This window comes from Oncorhynchus kisutch, linkage group LG20, assembly GCF_002021735.2.
Source record: "Oncorhynchus kisutch isolate 150728-3 linkage group LG20, Okis_V2, whole genome shotgun sequence".
Classification (NCBI taxonomy): domain Eukaryota; kingdom Metazoa; phylum Chordata; class Actinopteri; order Salmoniformes; family Salmonidae; genus Oncorhynchus; species Oncorhynchus kisutch.
In genome coordinates, this window is record NC_034193.2 from 21,876,962 (window position 1) to 21,902,357 (window position 25,396).

At 44.3% G+C, this 25,396-nt stretch overlaps 1 protein-coding gene across 1 annotated transcript in view; it reads right to left on the reverse strand.

Annotated features, from left to right (window-relative positions):
- rhbdl1 (rhomboid, veinlet-like 1 (Drosophila)) overlaps positions 1-22,311 on the reverse strand; it is a 57,939-nt gene extending 35,628 nt beyond the window's left edge. The window contains exons 1-3 of the mRNA XM_020454573.2: positions 21,874-22,311; positions 6,825-6,983; positions 556-780 (exon numbers count right to left, since the gene is read on the reverse strand). Of these exons, the coding sequence (XP_020310162.1) occupies positions 556-780; positions 6,825-6,983; positions 21,874-21,912 (423 nt within the window). The 5' untranslated portion in view covers positions 21,913-22,311. The remainder of the gene's footprint in view (positions 1-555; positions 781-6,824; positions 6,984-21,873) is intronic.
- Positions 22,312-25,396: the final 3,085 nt, after the last annotated feature.

Below are 25,396 nucleotides of genomic sequence, written 5' to 3' on the forward strand. Positions count from 1 at the left end.
ATTACAGACCGTTCCCTGCCATTGTGAAGCATTTACGAGCACTTACAGTACTTGGCTTTCTTCAGAATGACAGTGAGTTCGAAGAGGAAGTGCTGTGGCTTCGTTGAGTAGCAGCAGGCTTTATAGCATTGCCTATTCAAGTCATAGCCACCCGGGCTAAAGTGGTCTGGTGGTTTTCTTTTTTTTCCCGTCAATAAATTGTTCCATTAATATCACTAAACTGGCCAGAGAATATTCCACTGGCTTGGTTGCCCAGTTCGACATCAGTTGCTGATAAGAATCCAAGAATCCGAACATGAAAGCCAATTTGACAGTGTTGCCTTCGAGGTCTGGCATTGAATATACGCACCCTTAACCACTGTTTACCAAAGCGTGGGTCAGTGTCCAGACTGCCCAGTGCCCATTATTGGGTCATTCCTCAAGCTAAAGATATTTTATGCCAGAAACATTGTACTGCTTATTTTAAAGGTCATAAGTCAATACTAACATCTTCGGGTGGGTCACAACGCAATAAGGTCTTAACAATGAGCAGCTCAGTCATCTTAGACCTCTCACCTGGATGATGGTAATGATGGCCATGAAGACAGGAGGGGGACACAAGCTGTTCTGGTGGAAGTACCAGCGCCGGTCTGTCTCGCAGGGCAGGATCTCATAGGCCACGTAGCGCACAAAGCGCTTGTACACGCCCAGGCCCGTCTCGTCCAATAGGATCTCCCGCTGCAGTGTGCGGCGGCCATTGGCGATGGCTCGTCGGAAACTGCTGGAACGCTTGCTGCTCATCTGAGGAGGGTGGAAGATAGAGAGAGAGAGAGAGACAAAGAGAGGAGTGAGCGAGAAGGAGAGAGAGAGAGAGAAGTTAGAATTTCTTTGAATCTGACAGAGAAAGCTATAATTTGATTGCTAATTAGAATTGGCATGCTAAATACCTTCAACTGCTTTAAGAAGTTGAAACACGACCATTATGCAGTAACCCCATGTCTTCCAAAAGTGCTGAAGCAAACGTTTTGAAGGCACAGAGAACCGAAAAGCCATGTAGCCTAGCTGGGGCTAAGACATTCAATGTGCTAACTTTAAACAAAGAGAATCTCCGTTCCTCCAGTTTCCATAGGAGAGTAAAGACGTACGTCAACTTGAACCGTTCAGTGCTAAAAGTGGAGGAGATTATTTCAGCGCTGCCTTGCCTTGACAGGTACACATGGCGCCTCTCTTCACTCAAAACGCGCGATTTTGCCATTGAGGGGCAAAGCTTTGCTGAGTAGAGCTGTTTTGCCCGAGGAGGAGGGAAGGAGAATGCGGTGGGGAGACTGGGTGACAGGCTCCTGTTATCATGGAGACTCCAGGTTTGCTAAGTGAGCAGTAAGCGGCACAGCTGGGGGCTAGCGTGACATGGTACACGGAACCCTGGATGTTTGCTGCTTTGGTAGGACCTTGAGCTAACACCCTGGTGCAACCATCACTGACAGTTGAAGCCCAAAATATCACTAGATAAGACACATATTGTAGCATGAATCTGGAAGAAAATGAACGTCCTCTTAAATAAAGGTGAGATTTAAAATACAAAATATTCTAGCGAAAATAAATCTGAAAAGCTCCACAAGGAAAGGACAGTGGAAAAAGTCAACCGATCCGCGTTTACCTATACAATGGAGAAATGCTTCAATCCAAGATGATACACAGGCAATATTGCAAGCCTCATTCCTACTGTATCCATCTGTACTGCAGCAGTTGTCAGAGTCCCCACAGACTCCACCAGACAGGCAGCGAAAGCAAACCAACCGTAATTCATTAGGTGCTGTTGTGTGCAGGCTCATTACATCCAGACATTGTGGGGAGCATAATAATAATGAAAGAAATCAGGGGCAATATCAATACAGCGCTAATTAAAGAAAGAAAAACAAGGAGACTAAGAAATATATAAACAAACAAATCACATACAAATGGATCTTAGCCGTCTGAGGATATTAAAGTAAATCATTTAATAATAACATAAATATAGTTAGTCTGTAGAGCGGTGGTGTATGGTGGTGGGGAAGTTTAGTGGAACGGGATGCCATGAGACACGTATTAAGTCATTACGATGCCGGGCTTGAACAATGAGCGAGTGTGGGCCTGTGGCATGGCGATAACCAGCGTGAGCGCGAGAGGCGCTGCCGGCCCTCCGGTGGAAGCACCACAGCATATTTTAGCACGGAGATCGAGCCCAGGGAATGTAATTATACTGTACGTGCGATAGGAGGGAGAGGAAAGCAGAAGCGAGGGGGTGGGTTGGAGACATTAGGAAGTAAGGAATGGGAAATTAGGGTGTTTCCAGGGAGGGAAGGGAAATTAGGGTGTTTCCACCCGTCTTCAATAATGTCTTTCTTAGAAGACTTAAGATAAAAGGAAGGTGTTTGTGCGTGGTTGGGGCTGATGTATACACAAATGTCTTTTTTTCCTTCTCTGTGGGATTTGTTTTCTAAACGATGCCTGTGTTTCCAGTGTTTCATCTGTTTGTTCCCCCAAAACACCTGCTGCCTCTCCTCTTAGTGACACGTTGCATCTCGCTCGCTGACATTTGTGCTCCTGAATGTTCCCGGGAGACATTTCCCGATAGACACTTATCCTTCTGCCCCGCCTTCTCCATCCGACACGAGGGACCGCCGCTTCTAACGTGAGCGTTAAGCGCGGCCTTTGAAGTTCGGGATGTTAGAGAGGGAGGCAGACAATAAAGCACGTTAGCGTGGCAGCTGACGATTTGACTGGCGAGCCCTGAGAAACTCAGTAGGAGCACTCTATCAGGGCGTGCTGGCATCACATCCCATCCCATCACTACTCACGAGGACCTCAGACTCTGGCATCAACATGGTCCACTGCTAAAACTCCCTTGACAAGAAGGAGACGTCTGCCAGGGAAAATAATTGATATTAAAGGATAAGTCTGAGGATGGAGCTTTAGATAGAATTCCCTTCCAGGGAGACCGGATTGGACCTAATTGACATCGGTGTGTGTATGCGTGTGTGTCCAGTCGTGTGTATTTAAACCAGCAAGGGGGTTACAGTACATGTTGGTGCTCAGCTCTGCTCCAGCCTCTGTCCTTCATGACTTAATTAGTACTGGTGTTTGGTCAATACTGTACTGCTCAATAGTTTGAATTAATAATGAAACATAAAGATGCTATTTGTTCCATAGTCATCTCTTTATAGAGGTACATGTGTATATTGAGTTTGGTATAGAGTCGTTCTAAATTATTCAGGCTATCCATTCCAGAACATTTCCAAAGTTGGGCCAGATGCTCACCAAACAATGTGAGCTGAACTTATTTCATGTGTAGAGTCAGAGAGTCCTACTGCTAAATGCTAGCAGTCAGTTAAGTCAGTTAAGAACACATTCTTATTTTCAATGACGGCCTAGGGACAGTGGGTTAACTGCCTTGTTCAGGGGCAGAACGACAGATTTTTACCTTGTCAGCTAGGGGATTCGATCTTGGTTACTAGTCTAACCACTAGGCTACTAGGCTACCTGCCACATAGTGCTTATTCAGAAAACCAGCCTAAAACCACAAACAGCAAGCAATGCAGAACTCATTCAATGAATGTTACTAAATTATTTACTACATACTGTGCAGAACCAGGTTGGAATCCTAATGTCCTAATGAAGGTTAAATAAAAAAAGTCCTGAATCACCAATGCAGTAAATGACTCACCATCACTTAGTTCTGTTAAACAGGAACAGCACACCATTTACTTCTCATTTACTGGTCATTAATAATACATTATTAAGCTATTAAATACACACACACACACACACACACAGTAATATAAGAGAAACTAAATCACTGTGTTCGCCCACCTTCTCCACTGACCCAGATTTTCAGAGCCATTCTACCAAAACCCTTTTAAAATACGAGCCCACCTTTATCTCCAAAGCAGCCCATAGCCATAACCCTCCTTCATGGTTTAATCATCAGGACCTAAACTGGAAAAACCTTCACTCCACGACACTTAAGCAAAGTGCACCACTTTAGAGCCAGCAACCCACCTAAAAGAGACATCGTGCTTGCCTGAGTTTGTAGTGTGTATTGCGAGGGTGTGTGTGTGTGTTGCGAGGGTGTGTTTGTGTGTTGCGAGGGTGTGTGTGGAGCTGATGAACAGCCACTGTGTGTGTGTGTGTGTGTGAGACAGGGATGATAAGGTGCATCTGTTCCTCTTTGTCTTTCCCTCCAGTGAGATCCTGCTCGTCAACTCAGAAGACAGATGCACCCTGGGCACTAAACACTGTCAGCACGACTCCGTTGAAGTCTCAAAACACTAGAACGACCACACTGGAGCCACTAAATATCCCAAATGGCCTTGCTGGGGACACTAAACACTCCCAAAGAGAGCTTCAGTCAGGTCACAGGTGACAAATGGCGCTCTGGGCTTAGGGTGTCAACCTCATCCCCTCTTCAAGCAAGCAGAAACACAGAGAATCCCTGCAGCAATATTGATGTTAAATAGAAAACCGGAAATATTGTCAATTCACTATGTATTGTAGTTGACTGAAGCATGCTTGGTAAAGTTCGCCTAGCGTTTTCTATATTTGTCTGCCATGACTAAATCACAACGCACACTGACATGGTGGCAGCAGTGGGATCCGTATTGGTGTATCTCTCAGATTAAGGAGGAACAATGACTAGGGAAAGGGATTTTTCCTGAACACAGTCACCTGAAAATGAGGTGTGTGTGTGTATGTGTGTTTGTAAGTGTGTGTGGGCCTCTCATAGTCTGCGATCCCCCTGAGAGGCTTTAGCGGAGCATGAGTTATCCCCCCCAGGCTGGTCCGATGGAGCTCTCTGGCTCCGATCAGCCGGCATGAAAAACACGGAGGAACTCAAACACATTCACACACTCACGCAGCCATACGCTTCTGAACTTGTGGGCCAAGAGCTCGCTTCCGACACATTTACACCCAGTCACGTCGAGACAGTATGTGTGGATCAACAACTCACACCGAGCCCGAAGACCAATAGAGCGAAGGAAAGTTTAACATCCCTGTTCAGCAGACTAACAGGATGAAAGTCCCACGCCTCGGGGCCAAAAGGCTAGACATAACTGCTGATGTACAGTATGTAGAGTGCACAGATGTGTGAAAACACACACACAGCACACACACACTGCTCCAGCTCCACAGGCAGGGGTGTTTTATCTTCTTTGCCAGGTCTTAATTCAGGCCATACGGCAGACGTTAGACACTGGTGGTAATATAATGGCAGCGGTGCGCTTCCCAACTCAGAATACCATTCATCCGACACATACTGTCAGTGGTGTCCCCTTTTTAATTCTCCCTGAAGGAGAGGGAGGGAGAGAGGCAGGCAGACAGACAGACAGAGGAAAAGTGAAGGAGATGGAAAGAGAAAGAAAGAAGGGACAAAAGGAGGAAGAGAGAAGGAAAAATAAAGCGTGATAGAAAGAGAAGAAGACAACCAGAGGAAGGCTGGGGGGGGTGTCAGCTTGGCTATGACCTGGTTAAAAATGTCACGCTACATTTGCATATTCTCCCGACAAACTAAACCAGACCTGCTCCTATCGGTACGCTAAGCGTGTGTACGGTGAATGAGTCTGTGTGTGTATGTGTTAGCCTCCCTGATCATGTGTTAGTGAGCAAGTGCACGTCCTCTGTGAGTGTGCGTCTGTGCCCATCCAGTGAAAAATGGATGCAAACTGTGTATGCGCACACGTTTGTCACACAAATCTTTACCAATCAGACATGGATGTCGATATCTCTGTGAGGCTGAGCATTCTCAAATGACCTTAGATCACTGCCTGCTACTACCAATGCTGGGCTGATCGAACCTCATTTGCATTTGGCTGACGGTGAATATTAAACTGTCTCGCTGATGCTGCCTAAACCTGGGGAGGGTTTTAACATACGATCTGGACCTACACGGGTGACGAAAAAGAAAATCAATTCTGAGCGGTTTAGACGGGGGTGGGGGTGGGGGGGTGATATTGGGGAGAGAGAAGGGTACATTATGAATAAAGGGATACTATTAAAGGAGGATAAGATTTGCAGAAGGGGAGAGGGAGTAACAGAAGGAAGAGGCATGAAGATCCAAAAAGGGAGGGGTGGACGATAGGAGAAGGGCAAACTAAAGGAAGGGGTTGGAATGTCGGCGAGAGCACCTGCATCTGCATTGCTGCTCACACACTAGAAGCTAGACCTGAGCATTTGGAAGGGGAACTAAATGGAACCGCTTTCATTACAAACCATGAGCAGAACAGAGCGAAGGAAGGAACCAGCTTAGGGAAGTGAAAACATGTCAGGAATTGCATCGTGTTGAATGAATCACGCTGCTTAAACCCATATGCTGCGAGGAGAAGAAACATGCTCTGGTCTACGGCTACACTCAAGACTAAGAATCACCTCAGCCCCTTTAAAAGGCTTTGCATTAATTCGATATATCGGAACAAAGGTCTAAACACAGACAGGTTAAGTGGAGAGGAATGAATAAGAATATCTCTGACCTCCTAGCAGCATCAGAACTCAGAACACTGCTCAGTAGAAGACATTGAGGCAGGATTTTCCCCTTTGCTCTACCAACAGCTAATACAGTATAATGTATAACTGTGTGTGTGTGTGTGTGTGTGTGTGTATTTATTTATCATTACATTTTGTTTGGGTGTATTTATAATTACATTTAATTAGAAAGATCAAACCTCTTTCTGAAGAACAAAAGACTGCAATGGGCAGGTACACTTTGACATCATGAACCTCGAATCATTCTGTAGCAAGTGTGTGCACGTACTATACGTGCCTCTGTGTGTGTGCGTGTGTGTGTGCGTGTGTGTCCATTCCCTGTCACTCACCAGCTCGATGAGCTCCTGGTAGCACACCTGCCCATCCTCGTTGCTCTGCACCAGTGCAAACAGCATGTCCAGTTTGGAGGGGTCCAGCTGCAGCTCATGGTGCTCCACCAGACTGGTGAAGTTCTCCACTGCAATGAAACCGGTGTTGTCTGGGTCCAGCTGGCAAAACACAACAACACATGAATATCAGTGCAGGCTGATCAGAATGCTGCTGTTGACGATTCTAGTAGTAGGGCTTATTAGCAAGGATCGGCTCAATTCCATTTCAATTCAGGGAACTCAAGATTTGAAAAGTGACATTCCTTTCCTACGTTGAGTAAATTGAAAGGGAATTAATCCTGTTCATTTCAAATAATTATCTTTCTCTACCTCCCGTTCTTGATATACAAAACACATCTCATCTGCAGTGCTTTTTAAAAGCACATTGCGTTCAATAGACAACAGTTATGTAGAGGGGTACTGTGGTTATCAACTAGTCCATAGACAACAGTTATGTAGAGGGGTACTGTGGTTATCAACTAGTCCATAGACAACAGTTATGTAGAGGGGTACTGTGGTTATCAACTAGTCCATAGACAACAGTTATGTAGAGGTGTACTGTGGTTATCAACTAGTCCATAGACAACAGTTATGTAGAAGGGTACTGTGGTTATCAACTAGTCCATAGACAACAGTTATGTAGAGGGGTACTGTGGTTATCAACTAGTCCATAGACAACAGTTATGTAGAGGGGTACTGTGGTTATCAACTAGTCCATAGACAACAGTTATGTAGAGGGGTACTGTGGTTATCAACTAGTCCATAGACAACAGTTATGTAGAGGGGTACTGTGGTTATCAACTAGTCCATAGACAACAGTCGACAGCAGACAGACAATAGAACAGACAGACCAGGACAATGGAGAGTAACGGAGCCAAGAGAGAAGAGTCTGTCAATGAGAGCAGCATTAATTAAGCCATACTTTTAGTGGGAACGTCAATGGAAGAATTAGACCAGCCTTAAAAACAGAACACTAGCTAGCTGTATTTATTCAAATTAAATGGGCAGGCGAGAAGAAAAGAGCAGGCTGATAACATCAGTCATTTGGCGGGACTGATAACCAAAATGGGCCAACATGTCAAAATGGTACACCGTGACCTGAACCCACTGTACGACTGAAATCCCACCGCTGTCACCATATGTCGTTGTACAGAATGAAATCAGTAGAGAGCATTAGATTCTCTGGAGTCTTTCCTTTCATTTTGGAGTCGAAGTCACAGTTTTTCCTTCTAATGAGTTTAGTGAGTCGCGTTCTAGCTGAATTTGTGGACCAATCAGGACAGTGTGGTTTTCATTAATCACCACTCTCACTGTGAGGCGACCGGCCCCTGTGGGTTACTACCGCTGAAGCTCGCACGCCTCGGTCTACCCGTGATTAATTTAAGCGGGGGAGTGTCATAAAAATCGCCAGAGTTTAACCGTCCGAAATAGTGCCGGTTAAAAATGGCCCATAAAGTATAGGGTGTGTATGTGCGTGTGGTGTACAGTGTGTATGAGCCCTCGTCCGACTGTGTTTTTATGTTTGTACTGTATCTGGCCTATTTTCCTTCCTTTTTTAAATATTCAATTTAATTTGATTCAATGGCTCATTAATATCCCGTGCTAGTTTTTCATTAGGGTGTCTAGTTTGAGTTGTCTAGTCCTGTGTATGAGTTTACCTAAGGCCAAACCCATCCAGCAAAAACAGACCATATGGGACGACCGCTCAGTGCCTAGCCCTTTACTATGTTTCCTGTAATGCTAACGTAGACTCATTAGTCATCTGAGAGTAAACCAACAGCTCCTTGTCGCTCCAGGGCGGAACAGTGGTCTTTCAGCTGTTGCATCACTCTGGAGTCACCCACAGTGTGTATCATGTTGGTCTGTGTAAAGATAGGAGGGACTCTCAATGTTCCCCATTGTGGTTTGGGCCCTTTCGTTCTGAATATAGATGGCCCTGTGACTGAGGACTGAGGTAATTTCCCTGACTGCCTCAGGATCAGGAGTGGAGAGTGGTTGTAAAAACACTGAGCCTGGCAGTACCAGTCTATACTGCAGCTGCCACAAGGTCAACAGCTTTACAGCTCAATTTAGCAAGGAAGATCAATCAGAAAATCCTTGGGAGTGCCTTATACATAGTGTGTGTGTGTGTGTGTGTGTGTGTGTGTGTGTGTGTGTGTGTGTGTGTGTGTGTGTGTGTGTGTGTGTGTGTGTGTGTGTGTGTGTGTGTGTGTGTGTGTGTGTATTTTGTTGTGTTACAGCCTGAAAATAAAATGGCTTAAATAAAGATTTATTTTGGTCACTGGCCTACACACAATACCCCATTATGTCTAAATGGAATTATGTTTTGCGAAATGTTTACAAATGAATAAAAAATGAAAAGCTGAAAGGTCTTGAGTCAATAAGTATTTAACCTCTTTGTTCAGGGGTAAAAATGTGCTTAACAATCCACATATTACTTGCTTGGGCTCACTTTGTGAGCAATAATAGTGTTTTGAATGACTACCCCATCTCTGTACCCCACCCTACACAGGTTCCTCAGTCGAGCTGTGAATTTCAAACACAGATGCAACCACAAAGGGAACTTATTGCACCTAAAGCAGACAATGAATATCTCTTTGAGCATTGTGAAGTTAATTACACTTTGGATGGTGTATCAATACACCCAGTCACCCAGTCCTTCCTAACTCAGTTGCCGGTGAGGAAGGAAACTACTCAGGGATTTCACCATGAGGCCAATGGTGACTTTAAAATAGTTGAAGAGTATAATTTCTGTGATAGGAGAACAACAACATTGTAGTTACTCCACAATACTAACCATATTGATAGAGTGAAAAGAAGGAAGCCTGTACAGAATACAAATATTCTAAAACCTGCATCCTGTTTGCAACAAAGCACTAAAGTAAAACAGCAAAAGTTGTGGGCAAAGCAATTCATTTTTGTTCTGAATACAAAGTGTTATGTTTGGGGCAAATCCAATACATTAGCAAGTACCACTCTCCATATTTTCAAGCATAGTGGTGGCTGCATCATGTTATGGTATGCTTGTAAACGTTAAGGACTGGGAAGTTTTTCAGGATAAAAAAGAAATGGAAGTAAGCACAGGCAAAATCCTAGAGGAAAATCTGGTTCAGTCAATTTTCAGCAGGACAACAAGCTAAAACACAAGACCAAATCTACACTGGAGTTGCTTACCAAGTTATAGTTTTTACTTAAAACTTGAAAATCTATGGCAATACCTGAAAATGGTTGTCTAGCAATGATCAACAACCAATTTGACAGAGCTTGAAGAATTTGAAAATTAATAATGGGCAAATGTTGCATAATCCAGATGTGGAAAGCTCTTAGAGACTCACAGCTGTAATTGCTGCCAAAGGTGCATACAAAATATTGACTCAGAGGTGTGAATACTTATGCAAATGAGATATTTCTATATTTAATTTTCAATAAATTTGCTAACATTTAAACAAAAAAAATACATTTTTACTTTGTCGTTATGGCTATTGTGTGTACATGGGTGAGAAAAAAAGTTTGGAATACAGGCTGTAAACACAGCAAAATGTGGAATAAGTCAAGGGGTATGAATACTTTCTGAAGGCCTATCACTCTCTCTTTGTGGAGTTAGTTTCCTCGTCCACTGTACTGATTTCAGCAGCGTTTACAGCTGTTTAATTGAACAAAACCAACTCTTTAATTCAAATGAATCGACTGTTCACCCTCCCCAGGTCTCTTGTTATTTATTTATTAACCCAGGGGCAGGGTACTAGCAGTCATGTACTAGTGTGTAAGCTTGATGATGGTTCAAGTCAGATGGTAGCATGTTAGCTCTGTTGATACTAGCAATCAAATGTTAGCGCCCTACCCTTTCTGAATGCTAATAGCAGCAACGAATGTAAATGCCTGTGTTTTCATTATCACACTTTGTTGCAAAAGCAATTTTTAATCCCAACAGGCAGGCACACGTGCAAATGTACACACACGTGGACACGGACACAAGCATTTCACTGTAAGGTCTACACCTGTTGTATTCGTCGCATGTGACGAATAACATTGGATTTGAAACACGCGGATACGGACACACACACACACAAACTGGTAATCAGTCAACTCGTGACATAACACACACTGGGTAATCTCTGCTGAACGCCGGGGCCCCTCACTGGCTGGACCTGACCACCTGGAGCTTGTATGAGGCTTCCTGAAATGCAGCTAAAGCGAAAGCATGTATGAAAATGAACCAAGAAAGAAAGAAGGCTCAGATCTATTTTTACTTAATCCCCTTACTCTGTGTTTCATGGAGGTTTGTTGAATCACAGTCGATTCTGCCCCCGGTGCCGAGGAGAGAGAGCGAAAGGGGTGCAGATACAACCAGCGTTTTACACAGGCTGAGTGTAGGACACTAGGATGATAGGAGGGGGAGAAAGGGAGGGCATGACCATAATCATGGTTTGAGTTTTAGTGAGGTTCGGAAAATGAGCCCGGCCATTATTACCTTGGCTGCTATAGTTTCATTCACTTCAATCAATCTACAAACACGTAGCCTATTAGCTATACAGATGTAATGTTTCTACCTGAAAGGAGGGAAATATGAGAAATGATTCACACTGACACGTATAGCATCGGCGACTGTTCAGTCAGTTGTAATGATGAATTGCATAAAATCCTCAACTTTTTACAAAGATATCTCTTTTCTCAAACTACATAGCCTTCACGTTTGTATTCCGAGGCATTACTAATCAAGCTCTGCACAAACACATCAATGGAGCACACAGATGATCGTATTATCACATACACATGAATTTCTAGGATATTACTTACTATTCTGTATTAATATCAGTGATATAGAGGTAAAAAAAAATAAAGTGGTAATGGATAAACTAAACTCCAGTGGGCAATGGAGATAAGACAAACAACCACTGATATAAACAAACACATCTTTATAACTTTGTTTGCATCTTAATGTAGGGAAGATAGGCTATGTGGAGATGTTCATATTGAAACATACTGTATCTTTTCCCTAACTTGTTTGATAAAATTTGTACAGATTTTCTCAGGTGTCACCACATGGGGCTCCGACCCCAAGTATGGGAACCACTGTACTAAGCTCTCTCTCTGCTTGATTCCTCTCTCTCTATGTCTCCTCTGCTTCCTTCTGCATGCATTGCAGCCTACTTCAGCTTCACCACTGAGCGCCACATCACTTTCTGTCTCAGTAGTCTATTCTCTGTAAAGCAAAGTTATTATGAGAACTTAGTAGCCTGCTAAGGTAGGCTCTGTTTAACGTTAGCTTCTTGATTCATCCTTCTAGCTGGCTATGTAATACTAGCCCGAGCCCTTCAACCAGGAGGCTCCTCAAAAGACGATAGGGATCACCATCCTACTCAGTGAATTTCATAAAAATAAAAGTTGTGAAACATTAAAGGGGAATTTCACCCTGGGAGAATCTGGGCTTGTTTTCATCATGTCCGAGGCATTTCTAGGTCAGTGAAATGTGTTTCACACATAACTGCCCAGGAGGAAGGTCTGGGCTTTGCGCGCTGACTGATACACCCTATGACTGCTTCTGGTGTCCTAAATATGGTTGTCCTTGTCCTTGATATGGTTGTCCTTGTTTGATAGAGCCAATGGAAGTATTTCAATGATGTTCCTATCAACGGATTCATTGCTAGATATACAAGCTGACAGCTTTTCTCCAGTCTCTGAAAGACTACAACCCGTGTGGTGTGGGGTGGTGCTTCGTGCTCTTGCCCTGTCCCTCCACTAATGCAGGCTTTTTTGAAAGGGAGACGTACACCAATATCACAATCCTTTGGTCAAAACTGAAAAAACTGACCAGACCGCAATGGCTTCAAGTGATTCCTCTCACCAACACAAATTCAACAATGGAGCCTTTTTCTGTTGCTACATGGTCACATTCAACCATACATGTTTCAACCGGAATATAGCGAAGAGGATTTTAAACAAAGAGTTGAATTTAGCTAAAAGCTCAGCTACAGCCAATGGCAGCACCAAGAGGGAAGATCACAAATATTGTGGCTTGCTAAGTAAGTTATTTTTTCCTGCAAGCCCCCTTGCTAGCTAACTTTAGTTTATCTACTGAAACTCATATTGTGTATTGCTGGCTAACATGTGTTACAGTTCATTTTTCTGTTTGCTAACTTAACACGTGTTACACATCATTTTTATGTTTGCAAACTTAGGTAGGTAGCTAGCTAGTCTAGCTTGCTAAGTTAGCTAAACAACTACAGGTAGTCATATCTATGAGTAAAAGTAGATTAGTTGTACATTCGGAGATCTATTGTATCTCGATTGTAAAACCTCTTCTCTTTTTAGTTATAGATATGGCCAGCTACTAAACAGCAAGCTACAACGTTACAACCAGCCACCTAAAGCTAGGTTGACCAGCAAACGTTAGCACGACTGGAGATAGCTAGCTAGTTAGCCTGGCACCTGCCAACTTGTTACTATGCGCCAGGCCTTGCGTTTGTAACTTTTTAGCAAACGTGTAACATTAACTGTAAATAGTTGTATTAGCCAGCTGTGTAACATGTAACATAATTGACGAGGGTTGACATTGGTTATGATTTCAAAATCACAGATGTAAATAACAATTATTAAGTTTACTAGCTAACAGTGAGTAGAAGCAACAATGCAACAATTTAACTGTTGTAAATCTCTAAAACTGATAAATTGGTTTTACTATATAAAAAAAATATTTGCCTAAGCATAGACACGGTTGTAGCTAGATACTGTCTGCCTAACTACCTAGGTACATTTGTACAGTCTGGTCACTGTGCAAAGGTCTATAGACCCTTTTCTAGTACCCACCACATCACACACAGATGTGTGCAACTCTTTTTTATTTTATTTGACCTTATTTTACTAGGCAAGTCAGTTAAGAACAAATTCTTATTTTCAATGACGGCCTTAACTGCCTGTTCAGGGGCAGAACGACAGATTTGTACCTTGTCAGCTAGGGGATTAGAACTTGCAGCCTTTCGGTTACTAGTTCAACGCTCTAACCACTAGGCTACCCTGCCGCCCTCTTGACGGCAGTGAGAAAGCCATCGCCATCTGCGCCCATTCAACATAGCCTAGATTTATGTTTAAATTACATTTGGACAAAATAGCTTTTTGGGGTTCTCATATGCTTACAATTATGTTTTGATCGTTTTTTAAAGTATAATGCAGTTGATTTGCGATGATGACAAAAACATGATATTAAGTAGGACATTCACACGAGCCTTGAAATCCAAAAGTAGTGTGAAATGCACTTATAAGCAACATGTAAATTAGAGGCTTTTTTTTGTTGCCGTTCTATAAGAACTCCCATTTGTTCTGCCACCAAGTTACGCACCTCGCCCTCCTGCAGCAATGTTTGCAAACACAGACAGGGGTCTATTAGGCTAGATATCTAAATGTAATCTATGAGCCTGTACACATGTATGCATGTTCAACGAGTCTACCCTAATGTTGTTATGCTGGCACAGTTCCTCTGTCGTTCAAACTCTGCAAAGGAGTATCATTTATTATATTCTTTGTTTTAGAAGACAATACTGTGTGGTGCCTTGGCTTTTTCCTGGTGTGGATACATGTAGAGAAACATAATTCCTCTGCCTGCGTGTGTCATTGTAGCTGAACTGTTTCCCTCTCAATGAATTGGACATGTGTGGGATTTCAAGCAGAAGATGACTCAAGATGAGCTGAATGGCAGTTTGATCTGACAACACTTCTCCCACAGGGTTCCCTGAACTTACTGTATGTTTCTTTCGAATGGCAATTTCATCATGAACAACTCTCCTATCCTTTGCTGATGACCAATTCTCTTAGTTACAGATTGTTCCACCAGATAATGTGATTTAACCAAAGATTTTTGCTATCATTTACTGGGAGTTAACATTAGCTAGGTGGCTAGGTGGCTAATGCTAACGTTAGCTAGGTGGTTAATGTAAGCTACGCTAGGGTTTAGGGTTAAGGTTAAGGTTAGGAGTTATGTTAAAGTTCTAAGGTTAGGGTTACCAAACAAGCTAAGTAGTTGCAAAGTAGTAAGTAGTTGAAAAGTTGCTAATTAGCTAAAATGCTAAAGTTGTCCGTGATGAAATTCAAACACGCAACTCTCTTTTCATTATTCCCTTAAGTAAACGTATGTCATATATAAGCCTGCCACACGTAACATATCGCACTGATTTGAATATCCCGCATTTTTGTTTACTATGTTACGTCTAGTGTGTGAGGCCAGCCTGGTTTAACAAGTACCAGGAGCAACCATCTTCTGAGAAGGTGAAGAGGCGGTGAAGGATTGTTCTTTGTTGGTAATTAGAACTATTAACAATCAATACATTTAATTAGGAAAACGGAGTCACGTGAATGATGCTTGTAAGCGGAGCCTTTTTGCTTAGTCAGGGTAGTGGGGTTCCTGACTGTCTGACAGAGGAAGAAAGGAAAAGAGATAGAGGGAGGATGGGTGAGAGAGGAGAAGAGAAGAGGGAGGGGATGGTGCAGGAAGGCAGCTGTTATTGAAGCGATCCAACAGCAGTAGGATGACGCGTTGACAAGCCACATCATTGCTATGGTTACATGCTTTTGCCTTTCCCCTTTAGGAGTGCTGGGGCATGAGGAAGAGACGGAAGGAGATAAAGAGGGAAGAGAGGGGATGAAGAAAGGTTAGAGGGGGAGGTGGAGCACTGGAGTAGGAAATATGGATATAGATGGTTGGAGAGATAATGAGGGGAATGGGTAAAAGGATGGGCTGAGGAAAAAGGAAGGATGAAAGAGGGGAGGACTAAGCGCCCAAGGGGGGGGGGGGGGTGACACCAGTACCTAGGAATGGAGAGGGTGAAAGGGTTAACGAAAAGAAAGAGGATGAGATAGGGTGAAGAAAAATATGGTGGGAGCAAGTAGAAGAGGATGGATGAAGATAGGGGGATGAAATAGTGCGGATGAGAAGGAGGCTGCAGGGTATGACCTCTCTGTTAACCCCCAGGACCTCTATTACCGTCAGCAGAGCAACCAGCCACTGAGGCTGACCCCAGTGCAGACCTCACTTAACTGAGCAACCAGCACTACAGTGGAGAAGGGGAGAAGACCCTTAGGAGTGTAGTACTGTAGTAACATGAGTGTGCTAATTTAGCATTGTAGTAGTAAACATTGTAGTAGTAAACATTGTAGTAGTAAACATTAAGAACATCTTCCTAATATTGCCCTCAGAACAGCCTTAATTCGTAGAGGCATGGACTCTACAATGCTTCCCGCAGTTGTGTCAAGTTGGCTGGAGGTCCTTTGGTTGGTGGACCATTCTTGATACACACGGGAAACTGTTGAGTATGAAAAACCCAGTAGAGTTGCAGTTCTTGACACACTTAAATTGGTGCGCCTGGCACCTACTATTATACCCCGTTCTAAGGCACTTACATATTATACCTTGCCCATTCACCCTCTGAATGACACACATACACAATCCATGTCTCTATTGTCTCAAGACTCTTAACCTATCACCTCCCCTTCCTCTACACTGATTGAAGTGGATTTAATAGGTGACACCAATAAGGGATCGTAGCTTTCACCTGGATTCACCTGGTCAGTCTATGTCATGAAAAGAGCAGATGTCCTTCATGTTTTGTACACTCAGTATAGTACTGTAGTAGTATTAGAGTGGTGTAGTAGTGTAGTAGTACACATGAAGCATCTGAGTATTGCAGTATTTTGAGAGTAGTATAAGTGTTGCAGTAGTACTTGCATGGCAGTGTATTACCATAGCGCTAGTGTCTGAGCTAACCGGGTATCCACAGCTGTTCTCTGACTGGGCCACTCTGTAATTATCATACGGCTGCAGCATTCTAGGCTACTGTGGCACTGACTGACTGCAAGATGGTGGCAGCCAGGCCACCACAACAGCTCTCTCTCGAACCGATTACTACATTTTCTTCCATTTACACATCCAGCACTGTCACACAAAAAAATGTCAAGAGACATTCCTCAAATGCCGCGCATGAAAAGCACCACACTGACGGTATCAGACCTCTAGGAAAAGGAAAGGGAACATAAGAACCTCATCCACGCTGTGGTTGGCATGTATACAGTGGGGCAAAAAAGTATTTAGTCAGCCACCAATTGTGCAAGTTCTCCCACTTAAAAAGATGAGAGAGGCCTGTAATTTTCATCATAGGTACACTTTAACTATGACAGACAAAATGAGAAAAAAAATCCAGAAAATCACATTGTAGGATTTTTTATGAATTTATTTGCAAATTATGGTGGAAAATAAGTATTTGGTTAATAACATAAGTTTATCTCAATACTTTGTTATATACCCTTTGTTGGCAATGACAGAGGTCAAATGTTTTCTGTAAGTCTTCACAAGGTTTTCACACACTGTTGCTGGTATTTTGGCCCATTCCTCCATGCAGATCTCCTCTAGAGCAGTGATGTTTTGGGGCTGTTGCTGGGCAACACGGACTTTCAACTCCCTCCAAAGATTTTCCATGGGGTTGAGATCTGGAGACTGGCTAGGCCACTCCAGGACCTTGAAATGCTTCTTACGAAGCCACTCCTTCGTTGCCCGGGCAGTGTGTTTGGGATCATTGTCATGCTGAAAGACCCAGCCACGTTTCATCTTCAATGCCCTTGCTGATGAAAGGAGGTTTTCACTCAAAATCTCACGATACATGGCCCCATTCATTCTTTCCTTTACACAGATCAGTCGTCCTGGTCCCTTTGCAGAAAAACAGCCCCAAAGCATGATGTTTCCACCCCCATGCTTCACAGTAGGTACGGTGTTCTTTGGATGCAACTCAGCATTCTTTGTCCTCCAAACACGACGAGTTGAGTTTTTACCAAAAAGTTATATTTTGGTTTCATCTGACCATATGACATTCTCCCAATCTTCTTCTGGATCATCCAAATGCTCTCTAGTAAACTTCAGATGGGCCTGGACATGTACTGGCTTAAGCAGGGGGACACGTCTGGCACTGTAGGATTTGAGTCCCTGGCGGCGTAGTGTGTTACTGATGGTAGGCTTTGTTACTTTGGTCCCAGCTCTCTGCAGGTCATTCACTAGGTCCCCCCGTGTGGTTCTGGGATTTTTGCTCACCGTTCTTGTGATCATTTTGACCCCACGGGGTGAGATCTTGCGTGGAGCCCCAGATCGAGGGAGATTATCAGTGGTCTTGTATGTCTTCCATTTCCTAATAATTGCTCCCACAGTTGGTTTCTTCAAACCAAGCTGCTTATCTATTGCAGATTCAGTCTTCCCAGCCTGGTGCAGGTCTACAATTTTGTTTCTGGTGTCCTTTGACAGCTCTTTGGTCTTGGCCATAGTGGAGTTTGGAGTGTGACTGTTTGAGGTTGTGGACAGGTATCTTTTATACTGATAACAGGTTCAAACAGGTGCCATTAATACAGGTAACGAGTGGAGGACAGAGGAGCCTCTTAAAGAAGAAGTTACAGAGAGCCAGAAATCTTGCTTGTTTGTAGGTGACCAAATACTTATTTTCCACCATAATTTGCAAATAAATTCATAAAAAATCCTACAATGTGATTTTCTGGATTTTTTCCCCTCATTTTGCATGTCATGGTTGAAGTGTACCTATGATGAAAATTACAGGCCTCTCTCATCTTTTTAAGTGGGAGAACTTGCACAATTGGTGGCTGACTAAATACTTTTTTGCCCCACTGTACGTCAAAACGGTATAACCCTGTCCTTTATGTAGCAGGTGAAAATAACTCTGTAAGGAGGGGAATCGCAGAGGAGATATTTATCAACTAATGATCGCATGGCTCAGTGATGGTGGAGCTCTAGCTCCCAGTTTCCTTATTAAGTGTCATGGCTATATAAATATATGTGTGTATGAAGAAGAGACGGAAGGAGATAAAGAGGGAAGAGAGAGGATGAAAAAAGGTTAGAGGGGGAGGTGGAGCACTGGAGTAGGAAAAGATGGATATAGATGGTTGGAGAGATAATGAGGGGAATGGATAAAAGGATGGGCTGAGGAAAAGGGAGGATGAAAGAGGGGAGGGCTAAGGGCCCAAGGGGGGGGGGGGGGGGGGGGGGGGGTTGACACCAGTACCTAGGAATGGAGAGGGTGAAAGGGTTAACGAAAAGAAAGAGGATAAGATAGGGTGAAGAAAAATATAGAAGAGGATGGATGAAGATAGGGGGATGAAATAGTGCGGATGAGAAGGAGGCTGCAGGGGAATGACCTCTCTGTTAACCCCCAGGACCTCTATTACCGTCAGCAGAGCAACTAGCCACTGAGGCTGACCCCAGTGCAGACCTCACTTAACTGAGCAACCAGCACTACAGTGGGGAAGGGGAGAAGACCCTGACCTGGGAACAAACCGCAGCCATAAATAAAAATAAGGAAGTTCTAGGTACTTTCAGTAATTATTTGTGCAGTGCCTATCTATGAAGTAGTAGGAGTGTAGTACTGTAGTAACATGAGTGTGCTAATTTAGCATTGTAGTAGTAGGAGTGCAGCAATATACACTGAGTGTACAAAACAGCCTTAATTCATAGAGGCGTGGACTCTACAATGCTTCCTGCAGTTGTGTCAAGTTGGCTGGATGTCCTTTGGTTGGTGGACCATTCTTGATACACACGGGAAACTGTTGAGTATGAAAAACCCAGTAGAGTTGCAGTTCTTGACACACTTAAATTGGTGCGCCTGGCACCTACTATTATACCCCGTTCTAAGGCACTTACATATTATACCTTGCCCATTCACCCTCTGAATGACACACATACACAATCCATGTCTCTATTGTCTCAAGACTCTTAACCTATCACCTCCCCTTCCTCTACACTGATTGAAGTGGATTTAATAGGTGACACCAATAAGGGATCGTAGCTTTCACCTGGATTCACCTGGTCAGTCTATGTCATGAAAAGAGCAGATGTCCTTCATGTTTTGTACACTCAGTATAGTACTGTAGTAGTATTAGAGTGGTGTAGTAGTGTAGTAGTACACATGAAGCATCTGAGTATTGCAGTATTTTGAGAGTAGTATAAGTGTTGCAGTAGTACTTGCATGGCAGTGTATTACCATAGCGCTAGTGTCTGAGCTAACCGGGTATCCACAGCTGTTCTCTGACTGGGCCACTCTGTAATTATCATACGGCTGCAGCATTCTAGGCTACTGTGGCACTGACTGACTGCAAGATGGTGGCAGCCAGGCCACCACAACAGCTCTCTCTCGAACCGATTACTACATTTTCTTCCATTTACACATCCAGCACTGTCACACAAAAAAACGTCAAGAGACATTCCTCAAATGCCGCGCATGAAAAGTACCACACTGACGGTATCAGACCTCTAGGAAAAGGAAAGGGAACATAAGAACCTCATCCACGCTGTGCTTGGCATATATACGTCAAAACGGTATAACCCTGTCCTTTATGTAGCAGGTGAAAATAACTCTGTAAGGAGGGGAATCGCAGAGGAGATATTTATCAACTAATGATTGCATGGCTCAGTGATGGTGGAGCTCTAGCCCCCAGTTTCCTTATTAAGTGTCATTGCTATTTAAATAAATATATATGTGTGGGGGGGGGGGGACAGCCTGAGCTCAGCACAGCTACCTCCTGCAGACAAAGACTAATAAAGTCACTCATGTAGCGTTCTCTTGCTCGCTCTCGCTCTCTCTCTCTCTCTCTCTCTCTCTCTCTCTCTCTCTCTCTCTCTGCAGAGTCTGATGTAGCAGCCCAATATGAAAGAGGTGCCTGCAACTAGCCCTCTAACATAAAGAGTGTTTCTCCACTGAAACCTCACACATTAAAGCTACAAGTAAATGATCACGCTATCACCTTTGTATCTTCGAGGATTTGCTCATAAACGATTCACTATGCCTGCTGCTACTTGCGAACTTTGAAAACCACCACCGTGACCACAACACATCCTTTAACCACATTCACATTCACTCAATATTCCTTGGTGGCTTTCTCCTTGTCATACATAGACACACACACACACATATTGAAAAAAGGTCAGGTAAAACACACGGGCATCCACACACGCACACGCACGTACACACACACACACACACACCTCTAAGTCTGTTGATCAATGTGTTACAGATAGGCCCCTCGTGACCCTTAAACCCTGCAGCAGATAATCAATGCCTCCCTCTCAGCAGAATGATTGCCCATTCTATCTATCAATCAGGCAAATCCCCCACTGGTGCCTCAGAACAGTGGGATGGTCCAGTCAGCTAATAACATGAATGAGGGATGGGGGGGTTAGGGTTAGGGGGGGTAGACTGATAAGATGAACACTAGCACACACACACACACACACACACACAAAGTTGATAAAACAAAGCAATAAAGTAGGCTTTGATTTAGCTAACAAAACACTTTAAATACTAGAACTGAAAAATGTGAAGAATGTTCAAAGATGAATAAATGCCTCCTTAGAGAGCTGAAAGGGTGCTTGAGGCTGTGGCTGTCTGTGGCTGTCTGTGGCTGTCTTTGTGCTGGACCTTGATACTGCAGAGCACAGCATTGCCTCTGGGTTATTTTTTGGCCAAGAGTAACATCTCTGAGTGTCTTTGAGATACTCAAGGACTAGGAAAAAGACTAGACGTCTAGACAGACCTATGGCAAACAATAACACAGGTACAACCAAAACTAGTGCCCAGATGAGTGGCCCACTGATCACAGTAAAATCATCAGGTCAGGACCAACCATCCATCATTACCACCGCTACCTACAATCAATTAATTCATAACACTGCTGCACAGGTAAACCAGGAAAATACGCCACTGCCACCTCAGCAAACTTTGATCCATGATCTGACCTCACCTTCAAAGGTATACTCTTCTATGACCCTATATTGCCTGAGTATTCCTCAGTAGCATCAGTCTACTACACTTTCCACCCCAGTGTGCCGACATGCCCATTTTCCCACTCCCCTCTCCCCTAGCAGCAGTTCTCACTGATGCCTCATGCCTTACATCTTTAGATAGACAGACAGCGTCTGGCTGCTGGCAGGAGACGGTAACCATAGAAACCCCAAATCGCTGCTTTGCTTGCTTACCTGCTCTTGTATGAGCTGAAACAGAGAGCTTCTATCCATATACTGGCCAGGGAGTTGAGAGGAGCCACCGAGGACAAGGGCATAGAGAGGAGCGAACGGGCTGCTGGTGGTGGTGGTGGGGAGAGGGATGTTTGGATGAAGTAGAAGCGGGTACCTAAACAGTAGTGTTAGCCCCCTCCACTCCACGACGTGGCTACGTCCCCTGCTCAAAGGATGGAGAAGCCCAGCTAGCCTGATTCCTGGTGGCCCCTGGCTCTCCTGCTAGCAGTGTGGCTAACTAGCGGAGTAATCAGCAGCGTCTGTAGTGGTGGCAGGGTACGCATAACAATCAAACAGCAGATCCAGCAGCTCTCATTCACTCACTCTCCTCCTCCCTACAGCACTGACTGCTCCCTCTCGCTCTCTCTTTCCTCTCTCTTCACTCACTCACACTGCACTGCCTGCATGCCAATGAGGTAGAGGAGGGAGGTGGCTCCTCTCGGCCAATGAGAACCGGAGAAGGAGGGGCCACTGGCTGTAGCTCCTCTCCTCACTGCAAGGAGGGCGTCTTGGAGAGGGAGAGAGGATAAGCTCCACTGCGGCCTCAGATACGGATGCACGTAGGCACATCTGTAACACAGACAGACAGACAGACAGACAGACAGACAGACAGACAGACAGACAGACAGACAGACAGACAGACAGACAGACAGACAGACAGACAGACAGACAGACAGACAGACAGACAGACAGACAGACAGACAGACAGACAGACAGACAGACAGACAGACAGACAGACAGACAGACAGACAGACAGACAGACAGACAGACAGACAGACAGACAAACAGACAGAGTAATTAAACACTTAAGCTACTTATGAACAGAAGGAATATATGCATACATCTCCATGCAGGCCTATCACATATTGTAACAGACAAATGTGAATAAACATCACACTCAAACACACAAGGATGCACATTGTAATTAGAATGGTGGGAATGGCGGCCGTTTTACAGGCTCCTGACCAATAATGCTATTTTCTGTCTTTTTTTGCATTGATCTTAAAGTTTTTTTGTACATAATGTTTCCACCATCGTTTCCTGTGACCGAAAAGAGATTCCGGACATCAGAACAACAACCACTAACCTCGATTTGGACGAGGACTTCTACTTCAATGTGTCGGATGCAAAATACAGGGCCCTAATCGCCAACACTTGTAGACGGTGCCACAGTGGCCGGCGTGCAGGCACCATGGTGAGATGAATGAATCATCTCTACCCTCTGTTCTATTGGCGAATGTGCAATTGCTGGAAAATCAACTGGACAAGCTCAGTTCGAGACTATTCTATCAACGGGACATTAAGAACTGTAATATACTATGCTTCTCGGATTCGTAGCTGAACAAGGACATGGATAATGTAAATCTAGCTGTTTTTTCTATGCATCGGCACAACAGAACGGCAGAGTCCGGTAAGATCAGTGGTGATAAACAATATTAAGGAAGTCTCGAGGTTCTGCTCGCCTGAGATAGAATACCTCATGATAAGTTGTAGACCATACTATTTACCAAGAGAGTTTTCATCTGTATTTTTTATAGCTGTCTATTTACCACCACAAACCGATGCTGGCACTAAGACTGCACTCAACGAGCGGAATGGATCAAGAAAATGCTCATCCAGAGGCAGCGCTCCTAGTGGCCAGTGATTTTAATGCAGGAAAACTGAAATCCGTTTTACCTCATTTCTACCAGCATGTCACCTGTGCAACTAGAGCAGGGGTATTCAACTCTCACCCTATGAGTTCCAGAGCCTGCTGGTTTTCTGTACAACCTCATAATTAATTCTACACACTGGTGTACCAGGTCTAAATCAGTCCCTGATTAGAGGGAAACACATTGTGTGGAACTAGATTCAAGATCCAGATGAGTTTGAGGGAACTAGAGAGCTAAAATCTCTAGATCACCTTTACTCCACACACAGAGATGCATACAAAGCTCTCCCCCGCCCTCTATCCTCCTGAATCCTGCTTACAAGCAAACCTCAAACAGGAAGTACCAGTGACATGCTCAATACGGAAGTGGTCCGGTGAAGCAGATGCTAAGCTACAGGACTGTTTCGCTAGCATAGACTGGAATTCATCCTATGGCATTGAGGAGTCTACCACATCTTCACCGGCTTCATTAATAAGTGCATCGACGACGTTGTCCCCACAGTGACCGTACGTACCCCAACCAGAAACCATGGATTACAGGCAACATCTGCACTGAGCTAAAGGATAGAGCTGCCACTTTCAAGGAGCAGGACACAAATCCGGACGCTTATAAGACATCCTGCTACGCCCTCCGACAAACCATCAAACAGGCAAAGCTTCAATACAGGACTAAGATTGAATCTTACTACACCGGCTCTGACGCTCGTCGGATGCAGCAGGGCTTGCAAACTATCACTGATTACAAAGGGAATCCCAGCCGAGAACTGCGCAGTAACACAAGCCTACCAGAAGAGCTAAATGCCTTCTATACTCAATTCGAGGCAAGCATCAGCTGTTCTGAACGACTGTATGATCAGGCTCTCCGTATACCTTTAAACAGGTTAACAATCACAAGGCCGCAGGGCCCAACAGATTACCGGGACGCTGACAAGTGTCTTCATCTGACATTTTTAAACTATCTCTGACCTAGTCTGTAATACCTGTTTCAAGCAAACCACCATACTCCCTGTGCCTAAGAACGCCAAGGTAACCTGTGTAAATGACTACCGCCCCATAGCACTCACATCTGTAGCCATGAAATGCTATGAAAGGCTGGTCATGGCTCACATCAACACCATCATCCCAGAAACTCTTGACCCACTCCAATTCGCATACCTCCCCAACAGATCCACAGAGGACACAAACTCTATTGCACTCCACACTGCCCTTTCCCACCTGGACAAAAGGAATGCTGTTCATTAACTACAGTTCAGCGTTCAACACCATAGTGCCTTCCAAGCTCATCACTGAGGACCCTGGGACTGAACACCTCCCTATGCAACTGGATCCTGGCCGCCCCCAGGTGATGAGGGTAGGCAACACAGCCGCAACGTTGACCCTAACCCCCCCCCCGGGGGTGCATGCTCAGTCCCCTCCTGTACAGCCTGTTCACCCACGACTGCGTGGCCATGCACGACTTCAACACCATCATTTAGTTTTCCGATGATACGACAGTGGTAAGCCTGATCACTGATGACGACGAGACAACCTATAGGGAGGAGGTCAGAGACCTAGCAGTGTGGTGCCAGCACAACAACCTCTCCCTCAACGTCAGCAAGACAAAGGAGGTGTAGTATAGCTGGTCTAGATATTCAACTTCATCTATGTCCACATCACTAAGGACCTATCGTGGTCCAAACACACCGACACAGTCACGAAGAGGGCACGACAACACCACTTCCCCCAAAGGAGGTTGAAAAGATTTGACATGGGCTTTCAGATCCTGAAACAAATCTACAGCTGCACCATGGAGAGCATTGTGACTGGCTGCATCACTGCTTGGTATAGCAACTG